Source organism: Stenella coeruleoalba (genome assembly GCF_951394435.1).
Source record: "Stenella coeruleoalba genome assembly, chromosome: 4".
Taxonomy (NCBI): Eukaryota; Metazoa; Chordata; class Mammalia; order Artiodactyla; family Delphinidae; genus Stenella; species Stenella coeruleoalba.
Window position 1 is genome coordinate 70,350,175 of NC_137149.1, and position 26,380 is coordinate 70,376,554.

At 41.0% G+C, this 26,380-nt stretch overlaps 1 protein-coding gene across 1 annotated transcript in view; it reads right to left on the minus strand.

Annotated features, from left to right (window-relative positions):
* Positions 1 to 26,380, minus strand: part of CORIN (corin, serine peptidase) — a 260,935-nt gene that overhangs the window by 221,768 nt on the left and 12,787 nt on the right. Inside the window, 1 exon segment of the mRNA XM_079920067.1 lies at positions 2,961 to 3,105. Within this exon segment, the coding sequence (XP_079776193.1) occupies positions 2,961 to 3,105 (145 nt within the window).

The following is a 26,380-nucleotide window of genomic DNA, read 5'->3' on the forward strand; positions in this document are numbered from 1 at the left end:
CAAAATAGCACTAAGAAATGGTTACAAATTGGTTCACTTCCTAATCTCATATAAGTGATACAAGAAAAATCTACCCCTAGGTATAAGCCCAAGATAAATGAAAACATATGTCCGCACAAAAACTTGAACATGAAGGTTCAGAGCAACATTATTCGTAATAGCCGAAAGATGGAAACAACTAAAATGTCCATCAATTGATAAATGGATTTTTTTAACGTGGTAAATCCATACAATGGAGTATTATTTCACCATAAGGAATGAAGTACTGATAGATACTAAAACGTGGATGAACCTTGAAAATATTATGTGGAGTGAAAGAAGCCAGTCACAAAACCCACATATGGTCATATGAAATGTCCAGAATAGGGGAATCTATAGAGACACAAAGTACATTAGTGGTTGCTTAGGGCTGGAGCACAGGGAGACGGAAAGATGGGATGGTGACAGCTAAAAGGGAATAGGGTTTCTTCTTGAGGTAATGAAAATGTTCCAAAATTGACTGTGGTGATGGTTGAAATTACCTGTGAATATATTAAAAATTACTGAATTACACATTTTAAATGGGTGAATTGTATGGTGTGTAAATTAAATTTCAATAAAGTGATAAAAATGTTTAAATGAATATATAAATAAACCCCATTAAAGCACTGTTTTAATAGCACCCTGCCTCTTCTCAGAGGCCTCTAAGCTCTGAAGCACTTAAAAATGGGTTTTAAACTTATATTAGCATTCCACCCTGAGATTAAAAGGAAATATTCTTCACAGTGTGTGAGCCATTCCACACAGTGTTCTGAGAATGAGAATGTTAAAAATGACAGGGGGGCTTCCCTGGTGGCGCAGTGGTTGCGAGTCCGCCTGCCGATGCAGGGGACGCGGGTTAGTGCCCCGGTCCAGGAAGATCCCACATGCCGCGGAGCGGCTGGGCCCGTGAGCCATGGCCGCTGAGCCTGCGCGTCCGGAGCCTGTGCTCCGCAACAGGAGAGGCCACAACAGTGAGAGGCCCGTGTACCGCAAAAAAAAAAAAAAAAGACGACAGGGTTATGACTGAGGGAGCGTCTACCAGACAGACCCTCCCAGACATAACAACTATAAACTCTGGACAAAACACAAAAAAGCGGGCTTCCCTGGTGGCGCAGTGGTTGAAAGTCCGCCTGCCGATGCAGGGGACACGGGTTCGTGTCCCGGTCTGGGAAGATTCCACATGCCGCGGAGCGGCTGGGTCCGTGAGCCATGGCCGCTGAGCCTGCGCGTCCGGAGCCTGTGCTCCGCAACGGGAGAGGCCACAACAGTGAGAGGCCCGCGAACCGCAAAAAAAAAAAAAAAAAAACACAAAAAAGCAACGACCCGACGGTACTGGAAAAGAAACAAAAGCAGGCCAAGTCTGGGGGGGAGGCAAGTCCTGGAAGAAGAGAGGGGCAGAGGCGAGTTTCAGGGTTTTGTCCTGCCTTTAGCCCGAGAGCAGGCCAGAGCTGGCACCACGTGGAGCAGGGCGATTAAAACCCCAATAGAAAACATGCAGACTTCCTGGGCCGAGGCATTTTCTGTCCTCTTCTTACTTGTCACCCTGTGACCTCTGACCATCTCTCTGCCTTTGGCTTCTGTGGAACCCAGCATTTCCCGGTTCCTTTCCTTCTTCTCCAACAACACTTCCGGTATCTCTTGATGCTTCCTCTTTCCTTGTCTCCCCTAAACACCGGCATCCTCCAGGGCTATGTCCAAAGATTTTTTTTTTTTTTTTTTTTTGCCGGTACGCAGGCCTCTCACTGTTGTGGCCTCTCCCGTTGCGGAGCACAGGCTCCGGACACGCAGGCTCAGCGGCCATGGCTCACGGGCCCAGCCACTCCGCGGCATGTGGGATCTTCCCGGACCGGGGCACGAACCCGTGTCCCCTGCATCGGCAGGCGGGCTCTCAACCACTGCGCCACCAGGGAAACCCATATGCCCCCAGCTTTTAATCAGTGCCCTTTCTCCTAACAGTTCATCTACTCGCGCTGCTTCCACTGAGACTCCCACATTCATAACTGCACTCAGGCTCCCTTCTCAGCTTCCCTTCTGGATAGTTCCAGCGGGGTGAGAGTTAAATTCTAAAGTCAGCACAGAAGCCAGAAATCACACAGACTCACCATTTCCCTTGAAATTCCCTTAGGAAGGTAAGATGTTGGACTCTTACAGTCCTCCATTTCTTGGCCCAGCTTGCACTGCTGAACTTGCTCACCATAAATGCCCTTAAACTATGATTTCACTGTATTTCGTTGTTCCACAAGTCTCTCCAACTTAACATGTCCTAACTGAACTTCCAGCCTGCCCTCCATCTACCTGCATCCCTCTCCTCCGCCTTTACTTCCTACGTTAACAGGTGGCACCAAAATCAACCTTGGTTGCCCAAGCTAGAAATCGGAGAGTCAACCTTGACTTCTCTTTCTCCCTCATGCCAAAATCCAATCTGTCTTGATTTCCGTTGATTTTAGTGCACCAAATGCTTTAATCTAAGCGCTTATCATCTTTTGCTTAGATAATCGCCAGTCTCCAAATTGTCTCCCTGCCTTCATTTCTTTATGCCTCCAGCCCCCTATAGTGTATCCAGGTCTTTTGTCTTTTGAAAATGCAAATACAATCAGATTTCTCCCCGCTGGGAAAGATCCTCCAATGGTAAACCACCACCCAGAGCAGTAGAAACAGCTCTTGGGCTTCCCTGGTGGCGCAGTGGTTGAGAGTCCGCCTGCCGATGCAGGGGACATAGGTTCGCGCCCACGTCTGGGAGGATCCCACATGCCACAGAGCGGTTGGGCCCGTGAGCCATGGCCGCTGAGCCTGCGCGTCCGGAGCCTGTGCTCCGCAATGGGAGAGGCCACAGCAGTGAGAGGCCCGCGTACCGCAAAAAAAAAAAAAAGAAACAGCTCTTATAAATCATGCTAATTTTAATTTTAACTTCATTTATCTTTAATAATGGCATCACTTACCAACAAAGGACAGCAGGATCACCAGCAGGACAATGAGAGCACAGATACATGGAATCAGGACCAGCAATAGGAAACGAAGAATATTCACAGTCGCCAGCTTCTGAGCGCAATCATCACCCATGGGATCACCATCTGCTCCCAAGACCTAAAGTAGGAGAGGAAAATGAAACATGGTTTTAATATTACAAAGCAACTCAGTACATGGTATGACATTTTAGAGTACAGCTATCCATTTAGAGAAGCAGCATTCCTAAGAGATTTTCCTCCGTGCATTTTAGGGCATGAAATGAGGTTAGTCACCAAATCACACTAATAAATGAACAAATAACTACAAATCACATTCAGGGAAGAGCAAATCATCTATTTCTGAAATGTTTTTCAGGAATATATGAACTTATAACGATATTCCATCTTGATTTTTTTTTTTAATGTATCTGCTAATTTGGTATTATTCCAAAGGGCTGTTCTTACCATGGCAAGAACTCACCTTGACCTAGAACTCTAAGCAAAGAGTGCCTAATACAGTGATAAAATACTGGTGAGTAGTTGTGGGCAGGGCATTATCCAGATTTCATTCTTGTTTTGCTCATTAGTCCTAACCCAAATCTGCATGAATCGAGATCAAATAAGTTTTTAACCATTAATAATTCAGCAAGATTGAATATTACTGACCATGTATTTAGTGGCAAGTTGAACAGTGAAAAAGAGCCTGTTCTGTTGGCCACTGACAGGATGCCCTCCACTGTCCACACTGCCCCTGCAGCCCATCCATTTGTGAGAGAATGATGAGATGCAACGGAGTTGGTTCAACGAGACAAAGTTCTTGTCTTCAAATTCTTTAAATTTTGCTTAGGTCAATCTCTTGCCAGAAACAATGTCTGGATATTCATTTATTGCAACTGGCTTAGGGGAGTAATTTTTTCAACAGAGATGGAATTAAAAGTGATTTGAGTCACTATGAGCAACTCTTCTGATCCCATTAATGAAGATGTTTCTCATGGTTCTCTCTTGGACTTCTGACTCTCCTTGCCTTTCCTTCTCTGACAGTTTCAGAGCTTGAACTACAACCTTGGTGTACCCAGCTCTCGAATCTCTTGAGTCCTGAACTTCCTTTCAAGTTAGATTATATATTTCTGATGCCTAGTACATAGCATCATCTCTTCTCAACATGTCCAAAACCAAACTAATCTCCTTCTTTATCCATTACCTTCAAACTAGTTCTCCTGACTTCCATATTTGTGCTAAAACAAACTCCACTATTCCTATAACCTCAAGACTCCGGACTTTTCCATCATCCCCCCATGCTATTCATTACCAAGTTTTGTTGGTTCTTCCTCTGTAAGAAAAATCTAATTTTTTAAATTGAATGACCTTTGAGAAAGAGCTTTATCAAAATCAAGAAGTTGTCCTAACCGATGATCCTGCATTTGATCTTTTCTGGTATATAACCAGTACCTGATAATTTCCCACAGATAAAAAGGCAACTTTGATGAGTTCTTCTGAATTGCAAAGCATATGTGATTCTCCATTTCTGCTTTATTCCTCCTACATCAAAATGAGTTCTGGTTCACTAACACATATTGCAAGCAGTATTCACTACATACACTAATGTGATGACACCCTCCGTAATTTTAAGAATTCTCCGTGGGAGACATTATTTGAAAGAACGTATGCTGTTAGCTTAAGAATGGCTTGATTTCCTAGATTAATGTCTTTACTGACCCATTCCCTTTGAACCTGGTTTAATTGACCAGCCAACGTGAGTTGATTCAGAGTTAATTTACAATTAAGTGGCAGGAGGAGGTCATGGAAAGGACGTGACCTACCAGTTGAACCATGAGCTGGAGTCAGGAAATCAGAGGCTCCTCACCCCCTCTTCTGTCCTTAGAATGTATGTTACACCCACTGTTCCCACAGCCAAAGCTATTTTCAAGGACACAGCCTTGAGAGAGCAATGCGCTGTTGAGACCATCTGGATGGTATACATGACTGCATCCCGTTATGTCTTCTATATAAACTCTTAAGATTCTGGCAGGCATGGAGCTCTAATCACCTTGCAGCTGTCCAAGACAAACCTTGCATGTTAAACTGCCTTGCTTATTAAAACCCTTGCTTATTAAAACTGCCATCTACCAATCTGGAGTCATCTGCCTCTTTCTTCAGTCTCTCCTTGCCTTCCGTATATGAGGGTCAGTTTCAGATTTCACCCAATGTGATCTAACACACTGACACAATATAATATAAGATCTGCTATAGCACATTGATTATAACACCAGGATTGGGTGGGTGGTACCCTTTGAGGCTTGGATATAACATTTACCTGTAAAAAGCCAGTGTGGGGCTTTCCTGGTGGAGCAGTGGTTAAGAATCCTCCTGCCAATGCAGGAGACAGAGGTTCGAGCCCTGGCCTGGGAAGATCCCACGTGCCGTGGAGCAACTAAGCCAGTGAGCCACAACTACTGAGCCCGAGTGCCACAACTACTGAAGCCCGTGTGCCGCAGGGAAGAGTAGGCACTGCTCGCCACAACTCGAGAAAGCCTGCGTGCAGCAACGAGGACCCAATGTAGCCAAAAGTAAATAAAATAAATAAATTTAAGGCCACACATAGATAAGGAAGCAAGGGCCACAGACCAAACCACAGGTCTAATGGCGATCCAGGATAAACCACACAGAACCTGTGTGGAGTCCAACAGAGCCCCAGATGTAGTTCAGGAACCAAGAGGTCTTTCAAGATCAAACACAGCCCTAAAAAAAGTTTCAAAAAATAAATTAAAAAAGCCAGTGTGGAACTACAGCTCAACAGAAACAGTAGCAGAACTGACTTATTTACTTCATTTACTCAACAAGTAGTTATTGAACACCTACTAATTATAATAAGCATAGTGATGGATATAATAACGATTTAAGACCAACTGTCCCTCCAAAGCCCACAGTCTTGTAGGAGAGATAAGATATGTATGTAAATAACTACATTTCGAGGTAGCAAATGATAAGCACCATGAGATTTATAGGAATTCAAAAGATAGGAATACGATTTCTTGCTGGAGGATCAGTTAAGACATTGTAGGGAACCAGCACTTGAACTAGCCATGATTCTGAGAAAAGTATCCCTGAAAAGCCCTGTTACAGCTTAAAAGAGTGGTAAAATACATCCAGAGAGGTAAAGAGTTAGGAACTTTCTTTGGCTTCCACAACAATGGAAAAGCTTTCTTGGTTAAGGTGGGTGGTCACAGGAGCATTATAGCGATAATCTTCTTGGGTGGCAGATGCACAATGGCCTCAGTGCTATGTGGAATCCTGTGTCCAAATACATCTCATTTAGCATTCATAAGAGAAGAATCAGTAGGGAACGTGCTAGAGGCTCATTTTAATATCGTATATATCAACAAGTATTTGACCTCCAGAAACCATATTCACAATTAGTGCAAATGCTTTCTCCAATAACTAGGAAATTGATTCCTTTTATGAAGGGGAGAAGAGGAAGAAATACTTACAAGAAATTCAGAACTAAGAAATACTTAGAAGAAATCTCAGCACTTTCCTCAAGTGCGTAACTTTTCTCTTGCACTCATGGCCACTTAAGACTATTGCTATAAATCCTGCATTATTCAGAGGCCCTTTGAGGTTCCTCTGAATATAATGCAACTCTCAGACTTTACTGTTGGGTGAATAATGCCAGATGAGATAAACTGCTAGGACAATTCCTAAGCTTCATTTCAGTGGACTCAACAACCCTCTCTCCAGAAGGTACCCTCTTCCAGAATCTACCCTCCACATACTAGAAACCATAAGCTAAGCACAGGCACAAGCATTCCATGGTGCAGGCAGGGAGCAATGCATCTTGTTGACCTGCACATATTTCAAATATGTAGTTCTCATGTTTTATTAATCCTGTTGGTGAAAGCTCATTTCTTGTGTCTTAAGAACTACATTGATTTTTAAAGGTGTCGTGTTGGCTTATGTAACATATATGGATACAATCTACCTGACTGGGACATCTCCTTGAGTCATTGGTTCCATTGGGAGACCTTCTCATCTGTCTCTTGTACATTCTTTATTGTGCTTGCCTCCTGGCTTAGTGATTCAACTTTTTTTCACAACAGCCATTCTCTCTCTCATTTTTAAATATACAGTTGGTTTACAATGTTGTATTAGGTTCAGATGTACAGCACAGTGACTCAGTTACACACACACACACACATATATATACACATATATATTCTTTTTCAGATTCTTTTCCATTATAGGCTATTATAGAATATTGAGTAGAGTTCCCAGTGCTATACGGTAGCTCCTTGTTGTTTATCTATTTTATATATAGTAGTGTGTATATAGTAGTGTGTAATCCCAAACTCCTAATTTATCTCTCTCCCCCTTCCCTTTTAGTAATCATACGTTTGTTTTCTATGTCTGTGAGTCTATTTCTGTTTCGTAAATAAGTTCATCTGTATCATTTTTTTAGATTCCACATTTGAGCAATATCATATGCTATTTGTCTTTGTTTGACTTCACTTAGCATGATAACCTCTAGGTCCATCCATGTTGCTGCAAATGGCATTATTTCATTCTTTTTTATGGCCGAGTAATATTCCATTTTGTGTTTTTGTGTGTGTGTGTGTGTGTGTGTGTGTGTATCACATCTTCTTTACCCATTCATCATGACAGCCATTCTCTGAGTCTTTCAGGACCTACTGTCCATTGATCCCTCTATCTTCTCCCACTTGATCAACTCTCTCCTTTCTTCATTTCTCTATATATCTTTTTAAAAATCTTAGGACCATTATTTCAGTGATACTCTTGCTGATGTCCTGAACCCCCTTACCCCTCTGGATTTTCTTCTCACCTATCTCATAAAAGCCAACATGAGATGAATCCAACAATCTTCTCTCTCTGTATCTACACTTGGACAGTTGAATGTGGCTGTAAAAAGTCACGCAACAGGACTACTTGATTGCTAATTTAAAGTCTTTTCTATTCTCCTCAAACTATCTTTTCCCACTCTTCTGCCCTCACTTTCAGAAGAGGATTCACCCCTATTCCCACCCTACAGAGAGAATAAAAACCATCAAATGGGAATTGCCTCACCTACCTAAATTTCAGCACACACACCTGCTCATTTATAGACCCTTCTCTCCTGTAGAGATGCTATTTAAGACTCTTCCTATTCAAGACTAATCCTTCCACATTTGCTACAGACTTCATCTCCTCCTCTTTTCTCAGGAATTTGCCATCTTAATTCTCCATTGAATCATATATCCGATCTCGATTTACCTCTCTTTCCCCCTCTCCCCTCTCTTCCCCTCCCTCTATCTCCTATATCACTGCCGTCAGCTTTTTACTATGTTAAGGTCTCTCCTGGTTATTTTTTAAATCCCTTCTCAAGCCTATATTCCACTTCAGGCACAGTCCTATCTCTCTCCTTCTTTCTCATCCAAAATGATCTCACAGTTCTGAATACTTATTGTCCAAGTTTCCTCACTTACCGCCTACTCTTGTGACCACTACAGTTTGGCATCCACTTCTGTCACTGCACCAAAAGAGCCTTTGCTACGGTCACCATTGACCTCCATGTTGCTCTACTGAAATGATATTTTTCAATCATCCTTGTAATGACATCTCAGTATCATTTGACAGATCAAATTCTCAGTTAGCCACTCCCATCTTCTTCAAGCACTTTCTTCCTTTGACTTCTCTTTCTGCTCCCTGACTGGTCACTCCTTCTCTTTCTATAAACTTTTTTCTCCCATCCGCTTTCTCCAGGCAATGCCACCCACACAAATAGCATCAATTGACTTACATCTCTAAATAGCAAGCACAGAGTTTTCCTCTGTACTCCAGACCTTTGTATCCAACTGGCCATTTGACATCTCCCCAGTGGATGCTGCAAAAGTACCTCAAACCCCACATGTCTGGCCAAATAAACAATCTCCATCCCCACATCTAGTAATCTCCCATGGTTCCCTATCTCAGGAAGAGATAATTGAGCACCCACTGTGTGTCAGGCACTGTTTGGACACCTGGATACAACCCTCTGCAAAGCAAAACTCTCCAGCCTCATAGACTCTACATCCGACTAACAACGGCCATCACGTCTCACCTGGAATCCTGCAAATGCCTCCCCCTGTCTGGTTCACCTCCATCTATTCCTGCACTCCCTGATTTGTTCTCCACACTATAGCCAGAGTGAGAAAGAGGCTGTGTATCATGGAATTACAGAAAAAGGAAACATGAAAAATGATCCCCAAACTGAACTCATTCAGGAGATTCAGAGCCTGGAACCAGAGCTGATTATGAGAACCATGTACCCAGTGGATTGGCAGAGACCTGGGGAGGGCTTTGGACACCCACAGGGGTATAGTGGGTTTCAAGTCCATTTTATGAGGATTCCAAAGGTCAAGAAGACCATAGCTAATATTTCAGGTACATTTGTCTTTATCCTGTCCTACCTTCCTGCAGCTTTTTACTTCATTAACACTTGGTACATTCTTGGGAATACTTCCACAGCTGCAAATGGCAGAAACTGCTTGTGAACAAGGAGATACCTGCCCATGGATCCCTCAGATGGAAGATTCCCTCCCAAGGCTGGGGCCAGGACTCACCAAAGAGCCAATGAACCAGAAATATCTGACTGGGGATATTAGAGATGAAAAGAGCTGCTACCAACCAGGTTAGGACAAAGCAGACGTTCAGCCCAGAAGGAACTAAGTACCTTCTTAGGGACAACAGCCTTGCTGCCCTCCACAGCCCCCCTCATTCCAAGTGGGGTAAGTGACTGGGAACTATACACGTTGCTCTCACTCTGATTGCTGGGTTATGTAAGAACTATTTTCCAATCAATCAGGTGGACCTGCCTGCATGATAAATTGTGCATTTTAAATATAGAGAGCGGGGGTCAGCAAACTACAGCCCATGGGCCAAACCCAGCCACTGCCTGTTTTATCCCTAAAGTTTTATCGGCAGACAGCTCTGTTCATTCATGCAGATATTGTTATAGCTGCTCTCCTGCTACAGCAACAGCACTGAGTAATTTCAACAGAGCCATGTGGCCCACAAGGCCTAAAATATTTACTATCTGGCCCTTTCCAGAAGAAGTTTGCCAACACCTGATAGAGAGTATCACTCTATACCTGCATGCATGGATATTTTAAATTCTACAAATGTAATATGATAACCAAATCAAATTATAAATTCTCCTAAGAATGTATCACGTTATCTCTTACTAGGGCCCTTAATGAAGCCTGATATAATTGTACAGGTGGCAAACTGACAGATAAAACTGCCTAATTATTGCTGTTAACCCAATACATGGTTACTCCAAAAAGGGTCAAAGATAAAATTAATCTTCAAAATCAAAAAAATTATCCAGACTTTTAATATATTACATTAGAAGAAGAAAGGAAAGCATGAGTTTTAGGGATATTCAAACTGAAATAGGACTGCAACATGCATTATAAACTATAAGAACCAACAAACACTCATAAGATTATAAAGCTAGAAAGTACAAATTTATTCCTGCTTCTGTAAAAACATAATCATAGCATAAGTAATACTAATTCAGTTGTATCTCTCTGTATGTGTGCAAATATTACCCTTTTCTCTTCAGTGTATGCCCAGCACCTAGAACACCATCAGGAATGGATTAATATCTGTGAATAAATAAATGAATTCAATCATCTAAACAAAAATTTCTCTGTACATAACTATGTAAATAACTCCTTTTTTTTTTTTAATGACACATGCCTTACAGAGTCTATTCTTGAATTTGCTAAAAATACTTGGAGGAGAAAATGTATTTGGTAAAATAGTAAAAATATTTCCTTTCAGGGAAAATATACTAAAAATTAATAACATCAGTTTTTACTGGAACTATTAGTGCAACTCCATGCTCAAATTTCCTATTATGAACTTTGAAGTCAGTTAGAAAATATTGTGTTTCAGAAAGAAAATTGTCATGAATTTTATTACTGAAAAATTTTTTCAACACTACCTATGTTAAGAACATGAAACTATATTAACCCCATAAATGAGAGATCCCCAGACATTCTGGGTTCACAGCACCATCAGTGTCTAGGTAATTTTTTCAGTGGTCCTAGGCCAAAAGAAATGCCTAACAGTTCCATTTATTTATTAGCCTGGTCCAACAATTTTATAAGTACTTATATCCTAAAGCTTAGTAGCCATTTGAAAACATACTACACATAAGTTAAAATTTTTAAATATTGGGTTGGTCAAAAAGTTCATTCTGGTTTTTCCATAACATCTTAAGGAAAAACCAGAACAAACTTTTTGGCCAATCCAATATTTTCATGTCATTCTTAAATAACCACAATTACTTACACTAATGGGGTATGTGCATCTGTTGGGCACTGCACAACACCTCAAACCTCAGAATCAAACTAGAAACCACCACCACTCATTGCCTGTTCCACGTGGATTTTTGCCTGGTACGACTTTCTACACAGCAACCACCAAGAACGCAGCTTTATGAAGATAGGATGACATCAAAAGGAATATAGCGCGATCTAATGTTGAAACTGTGAACTACCTCAAGCTAGTATTTCATTCGGTAACCAACAGATGTCAAGTATCACTAGATTTCCCTCAAAAATTGAAAATAACCAGCAGCCTCTGTGAGTCACTGCAGTGTCTTGGGGTACTTCAGCACAGAGTTTGGAAATCATGGTTCTAGACTATCTATTTCTTCCACATCCATCTGCTTAAAACCAAATCCTTAAAGAAGTAACTCATATTTCTTCTCATTCAGGAAGCCTTCCTTGACTACCCAGACAGAAGTAATCTCTCTGAGGCAGACTCCCAGCACCTATTCTTTCCTTTGATCTTCGAAACAGAACCCTAAATTTTAGAATAAAGACAGCACTTAGAATTAAGACAGCGTTTCCCAGTCTCTTTTGGAGATGTGTGAGGCCATGTGACCACGTTCTTGACCATGGGATGAACTTGGAAATGGCAAATACGACTTCCAGGAAATATTCTCCAAGACTGGAGTATTGTCCCTCCTCCCTGCTGGCTGGAATATAGATATAATAGCTGATGATCAAGCAACTACCTTGGACCCAGAGACGAAAGCTGTAGGCAGAGGATGGCTGGGTAGCAAGAAAGAACGAACCAGGATCCCTGATGGATTTGTGAAGTTGCCCCATCAGTCCTAAACTGCTTACTTTCAGGCTACATTTATAGGGGAAAAGAATAAATTATTTCTTGTTATATCACTTCCATTCTGAATATTCTATCACTTGCAGCTGAAGCATTTTAACTGGACTATGGCATTTATCACTCTCTACTTTGGATCATGGTCATTATGTACACACTAAAATTACTAAACTATAATCTCAGGAGGTAAAGATCCATGTTTAATTCATTCAACAAATAGCCCAGACCATTATTTTTATCCCTTTTTATTTTAGTTCCTGGTATATAGTAGGATCAGAATAGATGTATATTGTCTCAATTAAATAAATGACTCACAACGAAAGGCCAGTAAAATTTCCCAAGAAAAGTTATAGGTTTTTGATATACTTACTTTTGATGGAAGGGAGGGAAAAAACTATTAAAAGTTCTCTTTAAACACCATACATACATCTAGGCTTTTCATGCTCAGTAATGTAACCATCAAGTTTGTTTACTCACTGCAGCTACAGTGGATGATCTCCTGTTAATAAGAAGCTCGGTGCCTTTTATATGTCGTCAATCAGGATAAGTTCAGAATAAAAATTTACAGCTTCATAAATTACAAATTAGCAATTTGCAAGTACAAATCACTAGTGTGACAGCCAAAATGTTTTCAAACAGGGATTAATAGGAAGTAAACAATACAAAGTAAAGTTGGTGGAAACATGGGCAATCGCTTCCCAGTCCCCTTAGAGACCCCACATTCTCCACCTACTTCAACAATCTCCTAACTGGTTTCCCCATATCCTCACTTGTCCCCTTTCAAACTCCACACTGTAGCCCAAGTGATCTTTTCAAGATGCTCATTGGGATGTGTCACCTCCCCGCTTAAAACCTTCCAGAGACTTGAGAGACAAAGACCAACTTCCCTAACATGGTGTTGAGGACAATGCTTCTCAAATTTCAATGTGCATGTGAATCATGTGGGGAGAATCTGATCCAATAGGTGTGGGATGGGGCTTGAGATTCTGCATTCCTTACCAGCTCCCAGCTGATGCTGACGCTGATGGTGTGAGGACCATACTTTGAGTAGCAGGATCTGGAGACCCTCTAGGTGTGCCCCATCTATACCAGGCTCATTGCACACCACTCATGCCCACCCTCCTCTCTCCACACCGGCCACCTGGCTCTTCCCAGTACCCCATAATCACTCTCTGCCTAGAATGGCCTCCACCCAGCCCCCACCTGCCGGAGTCACTCAGGATTCACCCTTAAACATCAACTCATGACCCATGACTAGTTCAGTCTCTCGGCCCTTTATCCCAGTTATGATTTACATGTGTTTGTATGATCATTAGATTATGTTGGTTATTCCTGCTAGGCTGTAGGCTCCATGAGCTCAGGGACCATGTTGGGTTTTGCTTCTCATCGTAACCCCAGTATTTTAAAAGGGCCTGGCTTGTAGTAGGCACTCTAGAAAAATATTAAAATAATAAATACACTCTTCTAATCTGCCCTCCCATCGTCAGAAGAGTCTTAGAAATACAAGGAATGGAATGCTTCTGAATAATTATTACAGTCATAATAATAATAGTAACAATAACAATATGGCCAAACACCCGTTGAGCACTTCCCATGAGCCAGGCACTCCTCTAAATGCATTATATATGGAAATGCTCACAACAGCTCTACTAAGTGGTTGCTATTACCATACCCATTTACAGAAGAGGAATTTGAGGCTCTTTGTGAGTAATTTAATTAAAATAATTCAAGTTAATGAAGAAAAAAGGCAGAATCTAAAGCGATTCCCTTTTCTGAAACTCAGCAGGTGACTAGAGAGCCCATGGTTTTTAATTTGGCTTGAATTCTAGACCATAGCTTTCAGAGCTTCCTGAAACACACCATCTCTTCTCCATCTCTGTCTACAAAGATAGACTAAGCTTTCTCCCACTGAGCCATGCAGGGCTGACCCCGGATGACCCCAAACCTATGAAGGACCAGATCTCATAGCATAGTCATTGTGGGGCTTTTGATCCTCCTTCCAAGTCAGACATGGCCTAATGGAGGATGACAACTCACTGTAGCTCGACAATGGGAACTACGTCTTAGAAATGGCCTCTCTGTGGTTTTTCTTAATTTCTTTCTAGAGCTCACTTTTCAACATTATCTTAAAAACCTTCACCTAATTATCTAATAAAACCTTAATTACCTGGAATCTTTAATTACAGAAGTTTTCTACTCTATCTTTCGGGGACGTGGAAAATGATAAGAAAATAAGCAAATTATCAAGAATTTATAAAATATTGCCAGAGAATGAAATGGAATTCCAGAAAATGTGGACTCTTCGACAACTTCTATAGCTTAGAATACTTTGCCCTGAGAATGACATGCAAGTATTGGCCCTAATCATCAGTTTTCAAAGATTTGCTTAGTACACTGTAAGACAGTGTAAGAAAAGTCATTTTCAATAGTAAAGATTGAAATAGAAAGGAGGTCCAAGTTTTTATTTAATAATATCAAAAATCTAGTTAACAACAACAAAAAAAACTCCTATTCCTTGACCATCCCAAAGTTTTGGTACACATATGCCGTTTTGGCCTACAGGAGCTCTGTAAGTTACAATATTCACCTAATGATACCATCGACAAAGAGATTAACATCAGCTTACTACTTTTAAGGTACAGCATCAGTCATAAGAGATATATTGATATTTTCATTTCAAATAGGATAGGTTTAAATTACAACCAAAGATCAGGCAGACTTTAAGTAGTATATAAACTGGTTCTGATCAACAGAGTATTTCGAAATGTGAAGGGTAATCCTACCTTTATAATGTGACGCTATACTATCGATTTTCTGAAATACCAAAATGATTATATTCTTAAATACAATTATGAAATTATGTAGACTTGGGTAATACAGGATGGTTAGGTAACACTTAAGTCTGTGACCCTCAGGTGCACAAATATTACTACTACCCAAAGGTTGTCCAAATCCATGTGTTAGTAAAATTCTATTCATTGCTTTGAAGTTTATGATATGATCAAGTCAAAATACCAAAATATTCTTAATGAGAGTGCTTTTTTGTTTTTGCGGTATGCGGGCCTCTCACTGTTGTGGTCTCTCCCGTTGCGTGGCACGGGCTCCGGACGCACAGGCTCAGCGGCCATGGCTCACGGGCCCAGCTGCTCCGCGGCATGTGGGATCTTCCCGGACTGGGACACGAACCCGTGTCCCCTGCCTCGGCAGGCGGACTCAACCACTGAGCCACCAGGGAAGCCCGAGAGTGCATATTTTAATGGATGGGATTGTATGCAAAATGATGGCAAAATTCAGTGACCATCTGTCTACCACAAAAGATTTGCTTACAGTGTTAAAAACAATTAAGAAAGATCCATCCAAAATCAACATTATGTATTGGCTTGAGGCTCACTGAGCACCCTAGCTCTTTAGGCAGGAAGGCAGTGAACTGCAAATGCCTTCGCACTTTGCTGTTTCCACAATGCAACAGCCTGCCTTGAGGACAAGGTCACTCCAGCTGGTGTGGCCTGAACAGGACACTGAAGCTCCCCCTAAGCTCTGCGGAGATGTTACACTGTCATGTATTAATATCCGTACATTCCAGAAGAAAGGCAGACACTAAGACTCTACTGGCTGATAGGTAATCAGCTTGGAACATTGTCCTGCACACAACACACAACCGTCAGTCCAAAATGTGATCTGAATTGCTGTTTCAGTATTAGAGATGGAGCTTCTCCAACCCACCTCCTCTCTCTGTCCACTGAGGAAAATCGATCAAATGTTACCCCCTTATTTAAGAAGGGGAAAACCTGCCATTGTTAGATGCTTTCCTCTCTGTTCTCAATAAACTGTGAAACCATCCCTTACATGGATTGAGAGTAGATTTATTGAGTAAGAGATCAGTGATTTAGCTACTTCTCAAACCAGGCATCTGTCAGTTCTCGCTCATACTAGCTCCCACTCTACCAAGAAGCAAAATGCCTCCATCAGTAAATTATGCCAATCCCAAATGTCTTTTGTTGTGATGTTTGTTTTTAATGTCCCAAGAGGCATGAAGAACAAGCATCTGGTTTTCAGTACGTCTTTTCATCCCATTTTCCGGCATTTAATTGAAACATACAAAGTCCAAATAACTCATGCACTCTTTCAAAATGAAATTACTCAATTCACAGCAGAACACGTCTCTGCAAGCCAATCTTGCCCACATTTTCTCCTTTGAAAATTAACGTAATAACAACAGCATCCGACAGTCCTCCCTCAAAATTCCTATTCACCTATCCCAGAATTGTTGTTCAATACAGAGACTAAATACCGACAAAATATTTTTCCTGTCAAGAAGACCTGGTAATAATAGTCCAATATCCAGGCAGAATATCAATTCGGCGTTGGTTTTGAGGGTAGTATTGTTTACTCGCAGTCTGAAACATGAGAGAAAAGACTGGGATGTTTCAGAAGCAGTTTCTACAATATTGTCTGCACTACTGAAAATCCAGGGGACCTTATAAAGTTATCACCCGGTCCTGACCGTATCTTCATATCTGCAAATAAGGGATAAAAAATAAACGCCTTGCTCCAACCACAAATATTCCAACGATAAAATGAAATTGGCCAAGCAGAAGTAAGAAAAATATGATCATAACAATGCTTCTTTCAACTTCAGAAAGTTGTAAGAGTCGCTATCTCTCTTGAGCACACAGCGTGGAATTTGCTCAATTCAGTCTCCCTGGAGGAAAGTTATAATCTTTGTTCAAATGAGGCGACATCGTTAAAGGCAACAGGAGAACCTTTTAAGGTAAACCCCATTTCCTTCAGAGCCAGGTGGGAGGGTCACATTCCTGTGACAGTTACTGAAGATGATCTTGGAAAGAAACAGCAGGCAACTCCCCACCTAGACAAGGTAGATAAATAAGACCCTATGTCCTTTTCTGAGATGACTTTGCCCCCAATCTCAAATATGTCAATGTTATCATTTTACAGCAGACACAAATCTTGAAGCAATAAAAGATTCCTTCTAAGCAGATACAATAACAGAACTCTTTCTGCATATATTGGAGAGTCTTAAAGGTCCTTCTTTTCAGTATGTCTTTTGGGAAACAATGGAGACTACAGGGGGAAAAAAGAAGGGTTGGGTTCTCCATCCCCCAGGAAATTAAATATTTAACATTTACTCATTAAAATGTTTTGAATTTCACATCCTGATTATAAGTCGCCTAGTTGCTAAGGAAGCTGTAGCATAATCCAGAGGAGGCTCACAGATTTCCAAAGGAAGCTAAACCTATTTTTCATGTAGCACTAAGGAAGCTGTTGGATTTGTGCACATCAGAGACCTAATTGACTCACTGATCCAGTAATGATGGAAATGTTGTGACTTTTAAAAATTGAAACAGATTGGCAGGGTAGAGAACTGAAATACTGACTTTCTACAGCTGAAAACAATCAGGGAATGCATACAAGACAAAATGGATTTTATGCTCTACAACAATTCACTTCAGGCATTTCAATGCAAAGTAAAACATAAACAGATGTTGAAAACAGTTAACCTACTGAACCTACCTGCTTAAAGGAATCCTGCAGTAAAAAAAAAAAAAAAAAGGTACAAGTAAGGATTTTATGTGTTAGACGGAACAGCAATTTCTTTCCAAATACCTGGAGCAAAAGGATAGATTCCAAACTTAACATTCATCACACGTTTTGCTGTATTTAATGAATATTCTAGTTGGAAAATACAGGGACAGTCTGTTGAGGTTTCCATTACAAAACATGTCTATGTTGCATGTTAGGAATCTCAGTAATTTGGTTTATTCCACTCATGCTTACCGAGCACCTATTCTGTGCACAGCTGGGCTATAGGGATAGAAAGATGAGAAAGACAGTCCTTGCCCACGGGGAGTTAACAGCTTACTTCCACCATATACAACCTCATGGGTAACTTCAAGACCCTGTGACAGGACAGTAACACAGGTATGCAGAAAGGACTACAAGTCAACCACGGGGCAGAGGGAACCAGGGCATGCTCAATCCACGTTGTTACATTCCAAATGAAACACAAATTTTGACTTTTGCACCAAGATAAAACAATAGTTATTTCTTGTGCATTCATTCCCATGGGTCTCAAAGTATGTGTATGTTGGTTGAAGGCAGAGGGAGGCCAAGGGGAAGCAACGTCACTGACGTTTGGAGCAGGACAGTTTTTCACTGATAGGACCCTCTCACATACTGCAGGACCTTTGCTACACCTAAGGCCAGCAGTAACTGTCCCCATGCCCAGGCACTCTGACCAACAATAGGTCCTCTGTTATTTCCACATGTCCCTGAGGGTAGGACCTTTTCTTGCTGAGAAGCACCCCGGCCATTCAGCAAGCATCTATTGAACACAGACTGCACCGTCATCTCTAAGCTCTGGATGCAAGACACATTCCTAAGTCAGCAAACTATTCCTATGTTCTATAGGTATGAACTTACATTAGGTCTTTAAGTGAAGACTGAGAGTGTATGCCTTTTCTTCACAAAAAGATGGTACATTTTTTGAGATCAAACATTATGTCTTTTAAAAACTATAATTCAAAAAGATACATGCACCCCTATGTTCATAGCAGCACTATTCACAATAGCCAAGACATGGAAACAACCTAAATGTCAGATGAATAGATAAAGAAGATGTGGTACATATAGATAATGGAATACTACTCAGCCGTAAGAAAAGAATGAAATACTGCCATTTGTAGCAACATGGATGGATCTAGAGATCATCATACTAAGTGAAGTGAGTCAAAAAGAGAAAGACAAATATGATATCACTTATATGTGGAACCTAAAATATGGCACAAATGAACTTATCAATGAAACAGAAACAGACCCACACACATAAAGAAAAGACTTGTGGTTGCCAAGGGGGAGGTGGTGGGGGATCGATGGGTGGGAGTTTGGCAAACTATTACATATAGAATAGATAAACAACAAGGTCTTACTCTGTAGCACAGGGAACTATATTCGATATCCTGGGATAAACCATAATGGGAAAGAAAGAATGTATATATGTGTATAACTGAATCACTTTGCTGAACAGCAGAAATTAACGCAACACTGTAAATCAACTATACTTCAATAAAATAAATTTTTTAAAAAACTATGTCTTTTAATTGTGACTGTCACCCTACCTGGCACGTAAAAGAACCCAGAGTTTTAACATCAATATCAATCCATCAACATCAAAGAGGCATAATTTATTAGGTCTTTCAAAACCTAACACCTACTACATTGAACCAGGAATCTTGAGGAAGAGTAAGGAGTGGTATTTGGGGAGAAAAATATATACATGGAGTGATTATTTCCTGGGCAGGCAGGACATGGGCTTTAAGCTTTTGTGGACCTGTACCAAGCGTGGCCCATGTAGATTTTTGACTTTGGGCAATCTCTGTGGCCTCTGCCCCAAACTACACATGTGTTGCTTGGCCCAGTGATTCAGGTAAGGCTGAGGTACCAAACTTTTGTAGTTCCTGGAGGTGAGCAGAACAAAATGGGCTGCCTGGAAACTACAAAAAAGCTGAGATCCATGAGCTCTCCAGGAGCAGATGTGAACTAGTTTTGATTATTTGTGCCGTCTTAGAAAAGGTATTGAAGAAAGGCTGCCCCAAATTCCATGCCCTATTATGTTGTTATAAGTTGCACTCAGGCCGACGGAAAGAAATCAGCAAGTGGAGGTACCAACACCTCAGATGCATGGGGCTTGTTCACAGGTGTTGGTGGTCCTCCATCACATGGTCCCAATTCCCTCTAAATTTGTTAATTAAATAACCTCTGATGCTGGTTGTAGATTTTAGAGACCTAATTCATGGATTCGGTCAGAGAAAGGTGGTTGGTTTTGCTACAAAACAGACAAAAAAGAATGCAAGCCTTTACCTTTGTGCACTCCATCTTCTTGGGATGAAGTAAGAACACAACTCAACAAAACTTCTGCAAATGCAAAGCTAAAAAAGCAATTCAAAAGGCCTGTGCAATTGAATGTTCTGTCTTTACAGAAGTGGTTTAACTCAGGAAGTCAAAGGCGATGTGGAATGGTTTGAAAAACACATCAGTCTTATCTTCAGACCAACAAATTGATGAATCTGAAGAAAGAGACAGAGTTCCTTAAGAGAAAGGCTGAGCTTTGAGCTGATAGGCTGAGCAGATAGTAAGGAGAAAATGTGACTCTGAAGGTCTAGACAGATATAGAAAGGCGAAGAGTCATACCCAGGTCTAATACTTTTAGACCATTAGAAAGGGGAGATGTTCTTGGCAGTTACTAGATGATAATGTATGGGGGGAACCCAAAGAAACCAAACAGAGGAGGAAGGGCAAGCTCTCCAAGAATGAATTGACTGTGCCCAAGGGGGCAAGAACCAGTGAAATTATTGAAAGCTTCTTAAAGCTGCAGATAGATAGACAGTTCATTACAAGAATAATTAGGGAACCATGCCTTCAAGACTGGACAGCTATGTTAAGCAGCTACTGAAAATCTAGATATACTGGACAGGGTAAGATCGGGAAAAGATGAACTATGTTAAAAGGGAGCTGGGCAGTAACAGATTGAATCCAAGTCTAGGTTAGATGAAGACCTGATAGAAGAACACCTTTTAGATAGAAATTAATCAACTCAGGAGGATAAGGGTAGACAGGTTATTTGAACATAGAAGGTTTTTGTAGACCCAGGATCCATATTTCTGGCTATGGGAGCTATGGGAGCCCTTGCAGAGGAAGATTATATGAGTCAGTTAGAAAAAAATTGATGGCCAGAATGCAAAGAGGGACTAAAAGCAAAGCTCAGCAAGGAGCACTGGACCTGCATGGAATCCAAATGGAAAATAACCAAACTCAGAAATGGGTTGAAGCCTTTCAAACTCAGCAAGGTGTCCCTAGAGGAGGAGGGAACAAACAGAGACAGAAACAGCCTAGAAAAGAAAATATCTTTATAATTAGTAATATAGACTCTAGTATGAGGAAACAACCATTCCTAGCGAGGGAGGGACGAGGAGGGAATCAGAGTCCTCAAAAAATGTGAAAGACGGTAGGAGAGGAGAAATGATTCCATCAACCTTACCCAGTGAAGGGTTTCACAAGGTCCTGATCCAGAAACACATTGTATGTTATCTGTGGACACTGAATACCCACAGTTGAGCATGTTCTCTTTCATCAGATCCCACCAGCCTCTAATTCATCATTCTGGCCTGCTTTCCTGCCCTTAGCATCTGTGAGACAGGAAGAAAACCTAAGATAACCCCACCCCCTTTGGTTTAGCCAGTTCTAGGTTTTCTATAACTTATAACCAATAGAGTCCTATTAAATATAGAATACCTCCCAATAATTTTATACACAGTCCAGGAGATTGCAACTGCCAATACCACCCCAAGGCCAGGAAGGTAGTCTCTCTCGCTTAGGATGCTTTCTGGGTATCTACAAAGTACAAAAGTGGAGCCAGGAGTGTGGGATCCTAGCAAGTGTCACTTCCCTCCCCTCCTGACATGTTCTCTTTTCCAAATCTAACCACATGTGGTTTCTTCAACTATTGTTTAGGTCAATTTAACTATATAGCTGCATTCACAAGAGAGAGAGAAATCTTTAAAGGCAGGAAAAGGCAGGGAAGCTGAAATCCAGAGCAGGAAGTGTGAAAATTGACACTGAGAGTCCTGGCAATTGGGGGTGAGGGGAGGAACGGGTTACTGGACCCCAAAATAGGCCCAATTAGCGTGGGTCTTGGGTTTCAATGCCGAGGAAGGAACCTGAGAAAAGCTCTAGGCTGGGAGTTGGAGCTGAGAGCCTTGAATCAAGCCAGGGTGCTCAGAGGATCACATTCTCAGTGACAGGGGGATTAGAAAATGTTCCTCTTAAATAGCCCAAGAAAAGGACTAAGAAATGCATCTGTAAAAGTGAAAAAAATTAAAAGCTCTTATGAAAAATAAAAAATTCCAAGCCTGTCTCATGAGCAGGCCTGGGCACCAAATTTATACTATAGTCAAGGTGTAGAATTCTCAAGCTGTGAAGCTAATATAAAAATAAATCCCAGACTGGTGATTCCACTAGGTGCCCGTCAGAAGCAAACCAAAACCACTCTGCATATCCATATAACCCTTCCCCACCCCCCAAATGAGCTCACAATAAAAAAAATTAACAACACATGAGAAAGTGATCTGCCAAGTTGTGCTAAGAGGTGAAGGTAGAGAAATGGGCAAGTAAATAGTTCCCATCCTCATGGAACACACAATTTACCAGAGAAGAAACCTACTAAATAGCTATACAAATGTTCACTCAGTTCCAATTGCGATGAGTGCTATATAGAGTAAGCACCAGGTAAAGAATTGGGAGTAATGCAAAAAATGAACATCCAAAACCCACTTCTGCCTTTTTTTGTTAAAACTTAACATGTTCTTTGCAAATGACATGACCGATAAGGGGTTACTATCCAAAATATATAAACAGCTCATATAGCTCAACATCAAAAAACCAAACAACCCGATTAAAAAATGAGAAGACCTGAATAGACAAAGTTCCAAAGAGGACATGCAGATGGCCAAGAGGCACATGAAAAGATGCTCCACATCGTTGATCATCGGGGAAATGCAAATCAAAACCACAATGAGATATCATCTCACGCCTGTCAGAATGGCTGTCATCAAAAGTAACAAATGTTGGCAAGGATGTGGAGAAAAGAGGACCCTCCTACACTATTGATGGGAATATAAACTGGTGCAGCCACTGTGGAGAACAGTATGAAGGTTTCTCCAAAAACTAGAACTGGAACTGTGGTACATATATACAATGGAATACTACTCAGCCATAAAACAGAATGAAATAATGCCATTTGCAACAACATGGATGGAACTGGAGGGTATTATGCTACGTGAAATGAGTCGGAGAGAAAGACAAACGTCCTATGTTATCACTTATATGTGGAATCTAAAAGGTACAACAAACGAGTGAATATAACAAAAAAGAAGCAAACTTACAGATATGGAGCACAAATTAGTGATTACCAGTGGGGAGAGGGAAGAGAGAAGGGGCAGTATAGGGGTAGGGAATTAAGAGGTACAAACTATTATGTATAAAACAAGCTACAAGGATATACTGTACAACACAGGGAACATAGCAAATATTGTAATAACTATAAGTGGAGTATAAACTTTAAAATCGTGAATCACTATATGGTACACTTGTAACCTATATAATATTGTACATCAATTATACCTCAGGAAAAAAAAAAAACCCAAAAAACTCAACATGCTCAACTTAACTACAAGAGGGAGCAGTCTAACATTGAAAATATTTCAATGACAAGAGATGTTAATGAATGTTTACACATAGGCACTCAAAACTGAATTACTAGAATTATGATTTCAGCCGTAATAATTTACCTTCCCAGCTTCTTTCCACTGATGGTTCCCAATGTTTTTAATATGTTAATACATACATTATAAACTGTGCTAGAAGTTTCATAGTCATGACGAGAGTCCCAAAGATTAAGAATTACTTAACATTTCCTAAAATTGCAAGATGATGAAAAAAAAGGCTTTGAGAGTACAGATCTCATTGGTCCATCCATCATATTTTTTTAATTTTGTTTTGACATCTTTCCACAGTTAGTATTCCCAACTAATAAAGCCTTTTAAAAGTCACAATGCAGTATTTCACAAAGAATAACATCTGTCAATTCTCTTGACTTTCTTTCCAGGGCTAAAGTTGTCTGCACTTTGAAACGAAAGCAAACATATAAATGATAAATGTTTTAAAATATGTACAATATTATGGATATATCTGATTTGCCTATGAAAAGGCAAACCTCTGGTTTGAATTAAAAAGGCTAAAGTAATGAAAAGGTGTCGTTAAATGTTTAATAAAGTGCCTAATCTTGATGTATTGCCTTTTATCCTTTCCCAAGAAAATGCAATGAAGAATCACAGCTGTGAATTACATGATTATAAATAATCCTGTTTTCAGTTGTAGAAGTTAGAGAATTCTCCTTTTGGAAGTATAAGAATAAATTGTGTATTAACAGTATACTAATTGTTTACTGCTTTCAAAAAAAAAAGGTTGCCAAAAGATCGGCTATTACAAATAAACTTTGTTAGTGTAGATACAAAAACATAAAAAAAAATCTCCTGAAATTATCAGCATTTACTGTTTTTCCCTTTCCTCAAAATGTGAAGCAACCACATATTTACAGAAAAGTTGGAAGCACAGTAAATACAAAGAGCTTTTTTTCTGAACCATTTGACACTAAGTTGCTAACTGGTTGCCCTATCCCTCTAGGATATGTTACTCCTACAAGCAAGGACATTCTCCTACATAACCAGAGGAAATTCCATTGATACACTGCTACCATCTGATTCTCAGAACCCATTCCAGTCTTGCCAACTGTCAATAATACCCCTTAAACCAAAAAGGTCTAACTCAGAATCACGTATTACACCTAATTTTCATGTCTCTTTAGTCTCCTTCAGTCTTCTTCCACTTCCATGACTTTGACACTTTTGTATATTACAGGCCAGTTATTGTGTAGAATGTTCCTTAGTAGTAGTTTAGGATTAAATTACATCTTTAGCAGAAATATCACAAAAGTGATACTACACTCTTCTCATTGCACCCTATCAATTTGTCCCTTTACTGATGATAATCCCATCAACCACATGATAAACATGGTGTCTGCCACACCTCCCATGTAATCAGTAAGTATTTTGTAGTGGAATATTGAAATAATATAAATATCCCAGCCCTTCAAACTTTCAGTTTATCTTTTATTGACATATGCCTGGGCTCTTGGTTTCCTATTTTATTCAATACTTTATTACGTGTACTATCATTATTATTATTTTTTTTTTTTTTGGCGGTATGCGGGCCTCTCACTGTTGTGGCCTCTCCCGTTGTGGAGCACAGGCTCCGGACGCGCAGGCTCAGCGGCCATGGCTCACGGGCCCATTTTTGATGCTCAAATTGCCCTCCATTTGGCCAGTGGGAGCCAATTCAAGCTGGTTTCTGTGTCCTTTGAACTTGCCCACATCCTTCTTTGAGCACTTTCTTGCTTTCTGGAACAAGATGTTTGGGACTCATCTTGTACTTTCCTTGTCTCGCCCTTGGAATTAGCCATTTCTCCAAGGAGCCTGGTGTCTTTTTGCAGAAAATGGTATCTGAAACCAAGATCTGGAGGCCCCTTGGAACTCACAGGGCGTGCTCATGGCTCTTAGCTTGCGGCTCATCCTAGCCTCTCTCAGAAGACAGAGCTGAAGGGGAAATGTATTTATACAGTGTGTGCCCTCACGTGTGCACACACATACATATAGACACTCACATCTATATTTATTTCTACATCTACCTTTATGTTGAAACATATACATTTATACCTGCGTCTCTAATTCCAATCCCATTAGGGTTATAAATCTAGTTTTCTGCCTTTCTATATTTTAACTCCTTTTTCCAACAACAGAAAACCCGGCTTGTTCTCAGCTTATTTGATCAGTCTCCCAGTCTGTAAGGACTCTCCCACTATCCCGACCACATCATCTGCGGAGGTGCCACGCTCACCCTGCCCAGAGCTCCAACATTCCCCGCTGGCTGCCCCGTGTCCACGCCTTCCTCATCCTGCTCAGCTCTGACCCTCCGCCTTAAGCCGAACTCCCTCCCACCTTCCTCATCCGACCTGGGCTCCTATACGTCCCACAGGCCACATCTCCACGGCGATGCTGTCCTCAACATTTGGGTTCTAAGCCACTGCACTACCCCTCAGGGCACCTCGGAGGCACCTTGCTCTGCTCCCCGACCAGACTCCGGGCTCAGTTGCTCAGCAAAGGGGGAGGAAAAGGAGAATCCACGCAAAAGTTTGAGGTCTATAGAAAGCAATCAATGTTATTCTTTTTTCACTCTTTTCTCACTTTTAACACGTATAAAAGAGGAATAAAATGACAAGATCTAGCTCTTTCAGCCTTCTCAGCTACTTTTAATTTTTTTCTTTTTTTTTTTTTTTTTTTTTTTTTTTTTTTGCGGTACGCCGGCCTCTCACTGGTGTGGCCTCTCCCGTTGCGGAGCACAGGCTCCGGATGCGCAGGCTCAGCGGCCATGGCTCACGGGCCCAGCCGCTCCGCGGCATGTGGGATCTTCCCGGACCGGGGCACGAACCCGTGTCCCCTGCATCGGCAGGCAGACTCTCAACCACTGCGCCACCAGGGAAGCCCTCAACTACTTTAAAGTCAGTAGCCTGTGAGAATGTGTGTCGTGTGTGTTTAATGTTTTATACTAAGGCAGCCAGA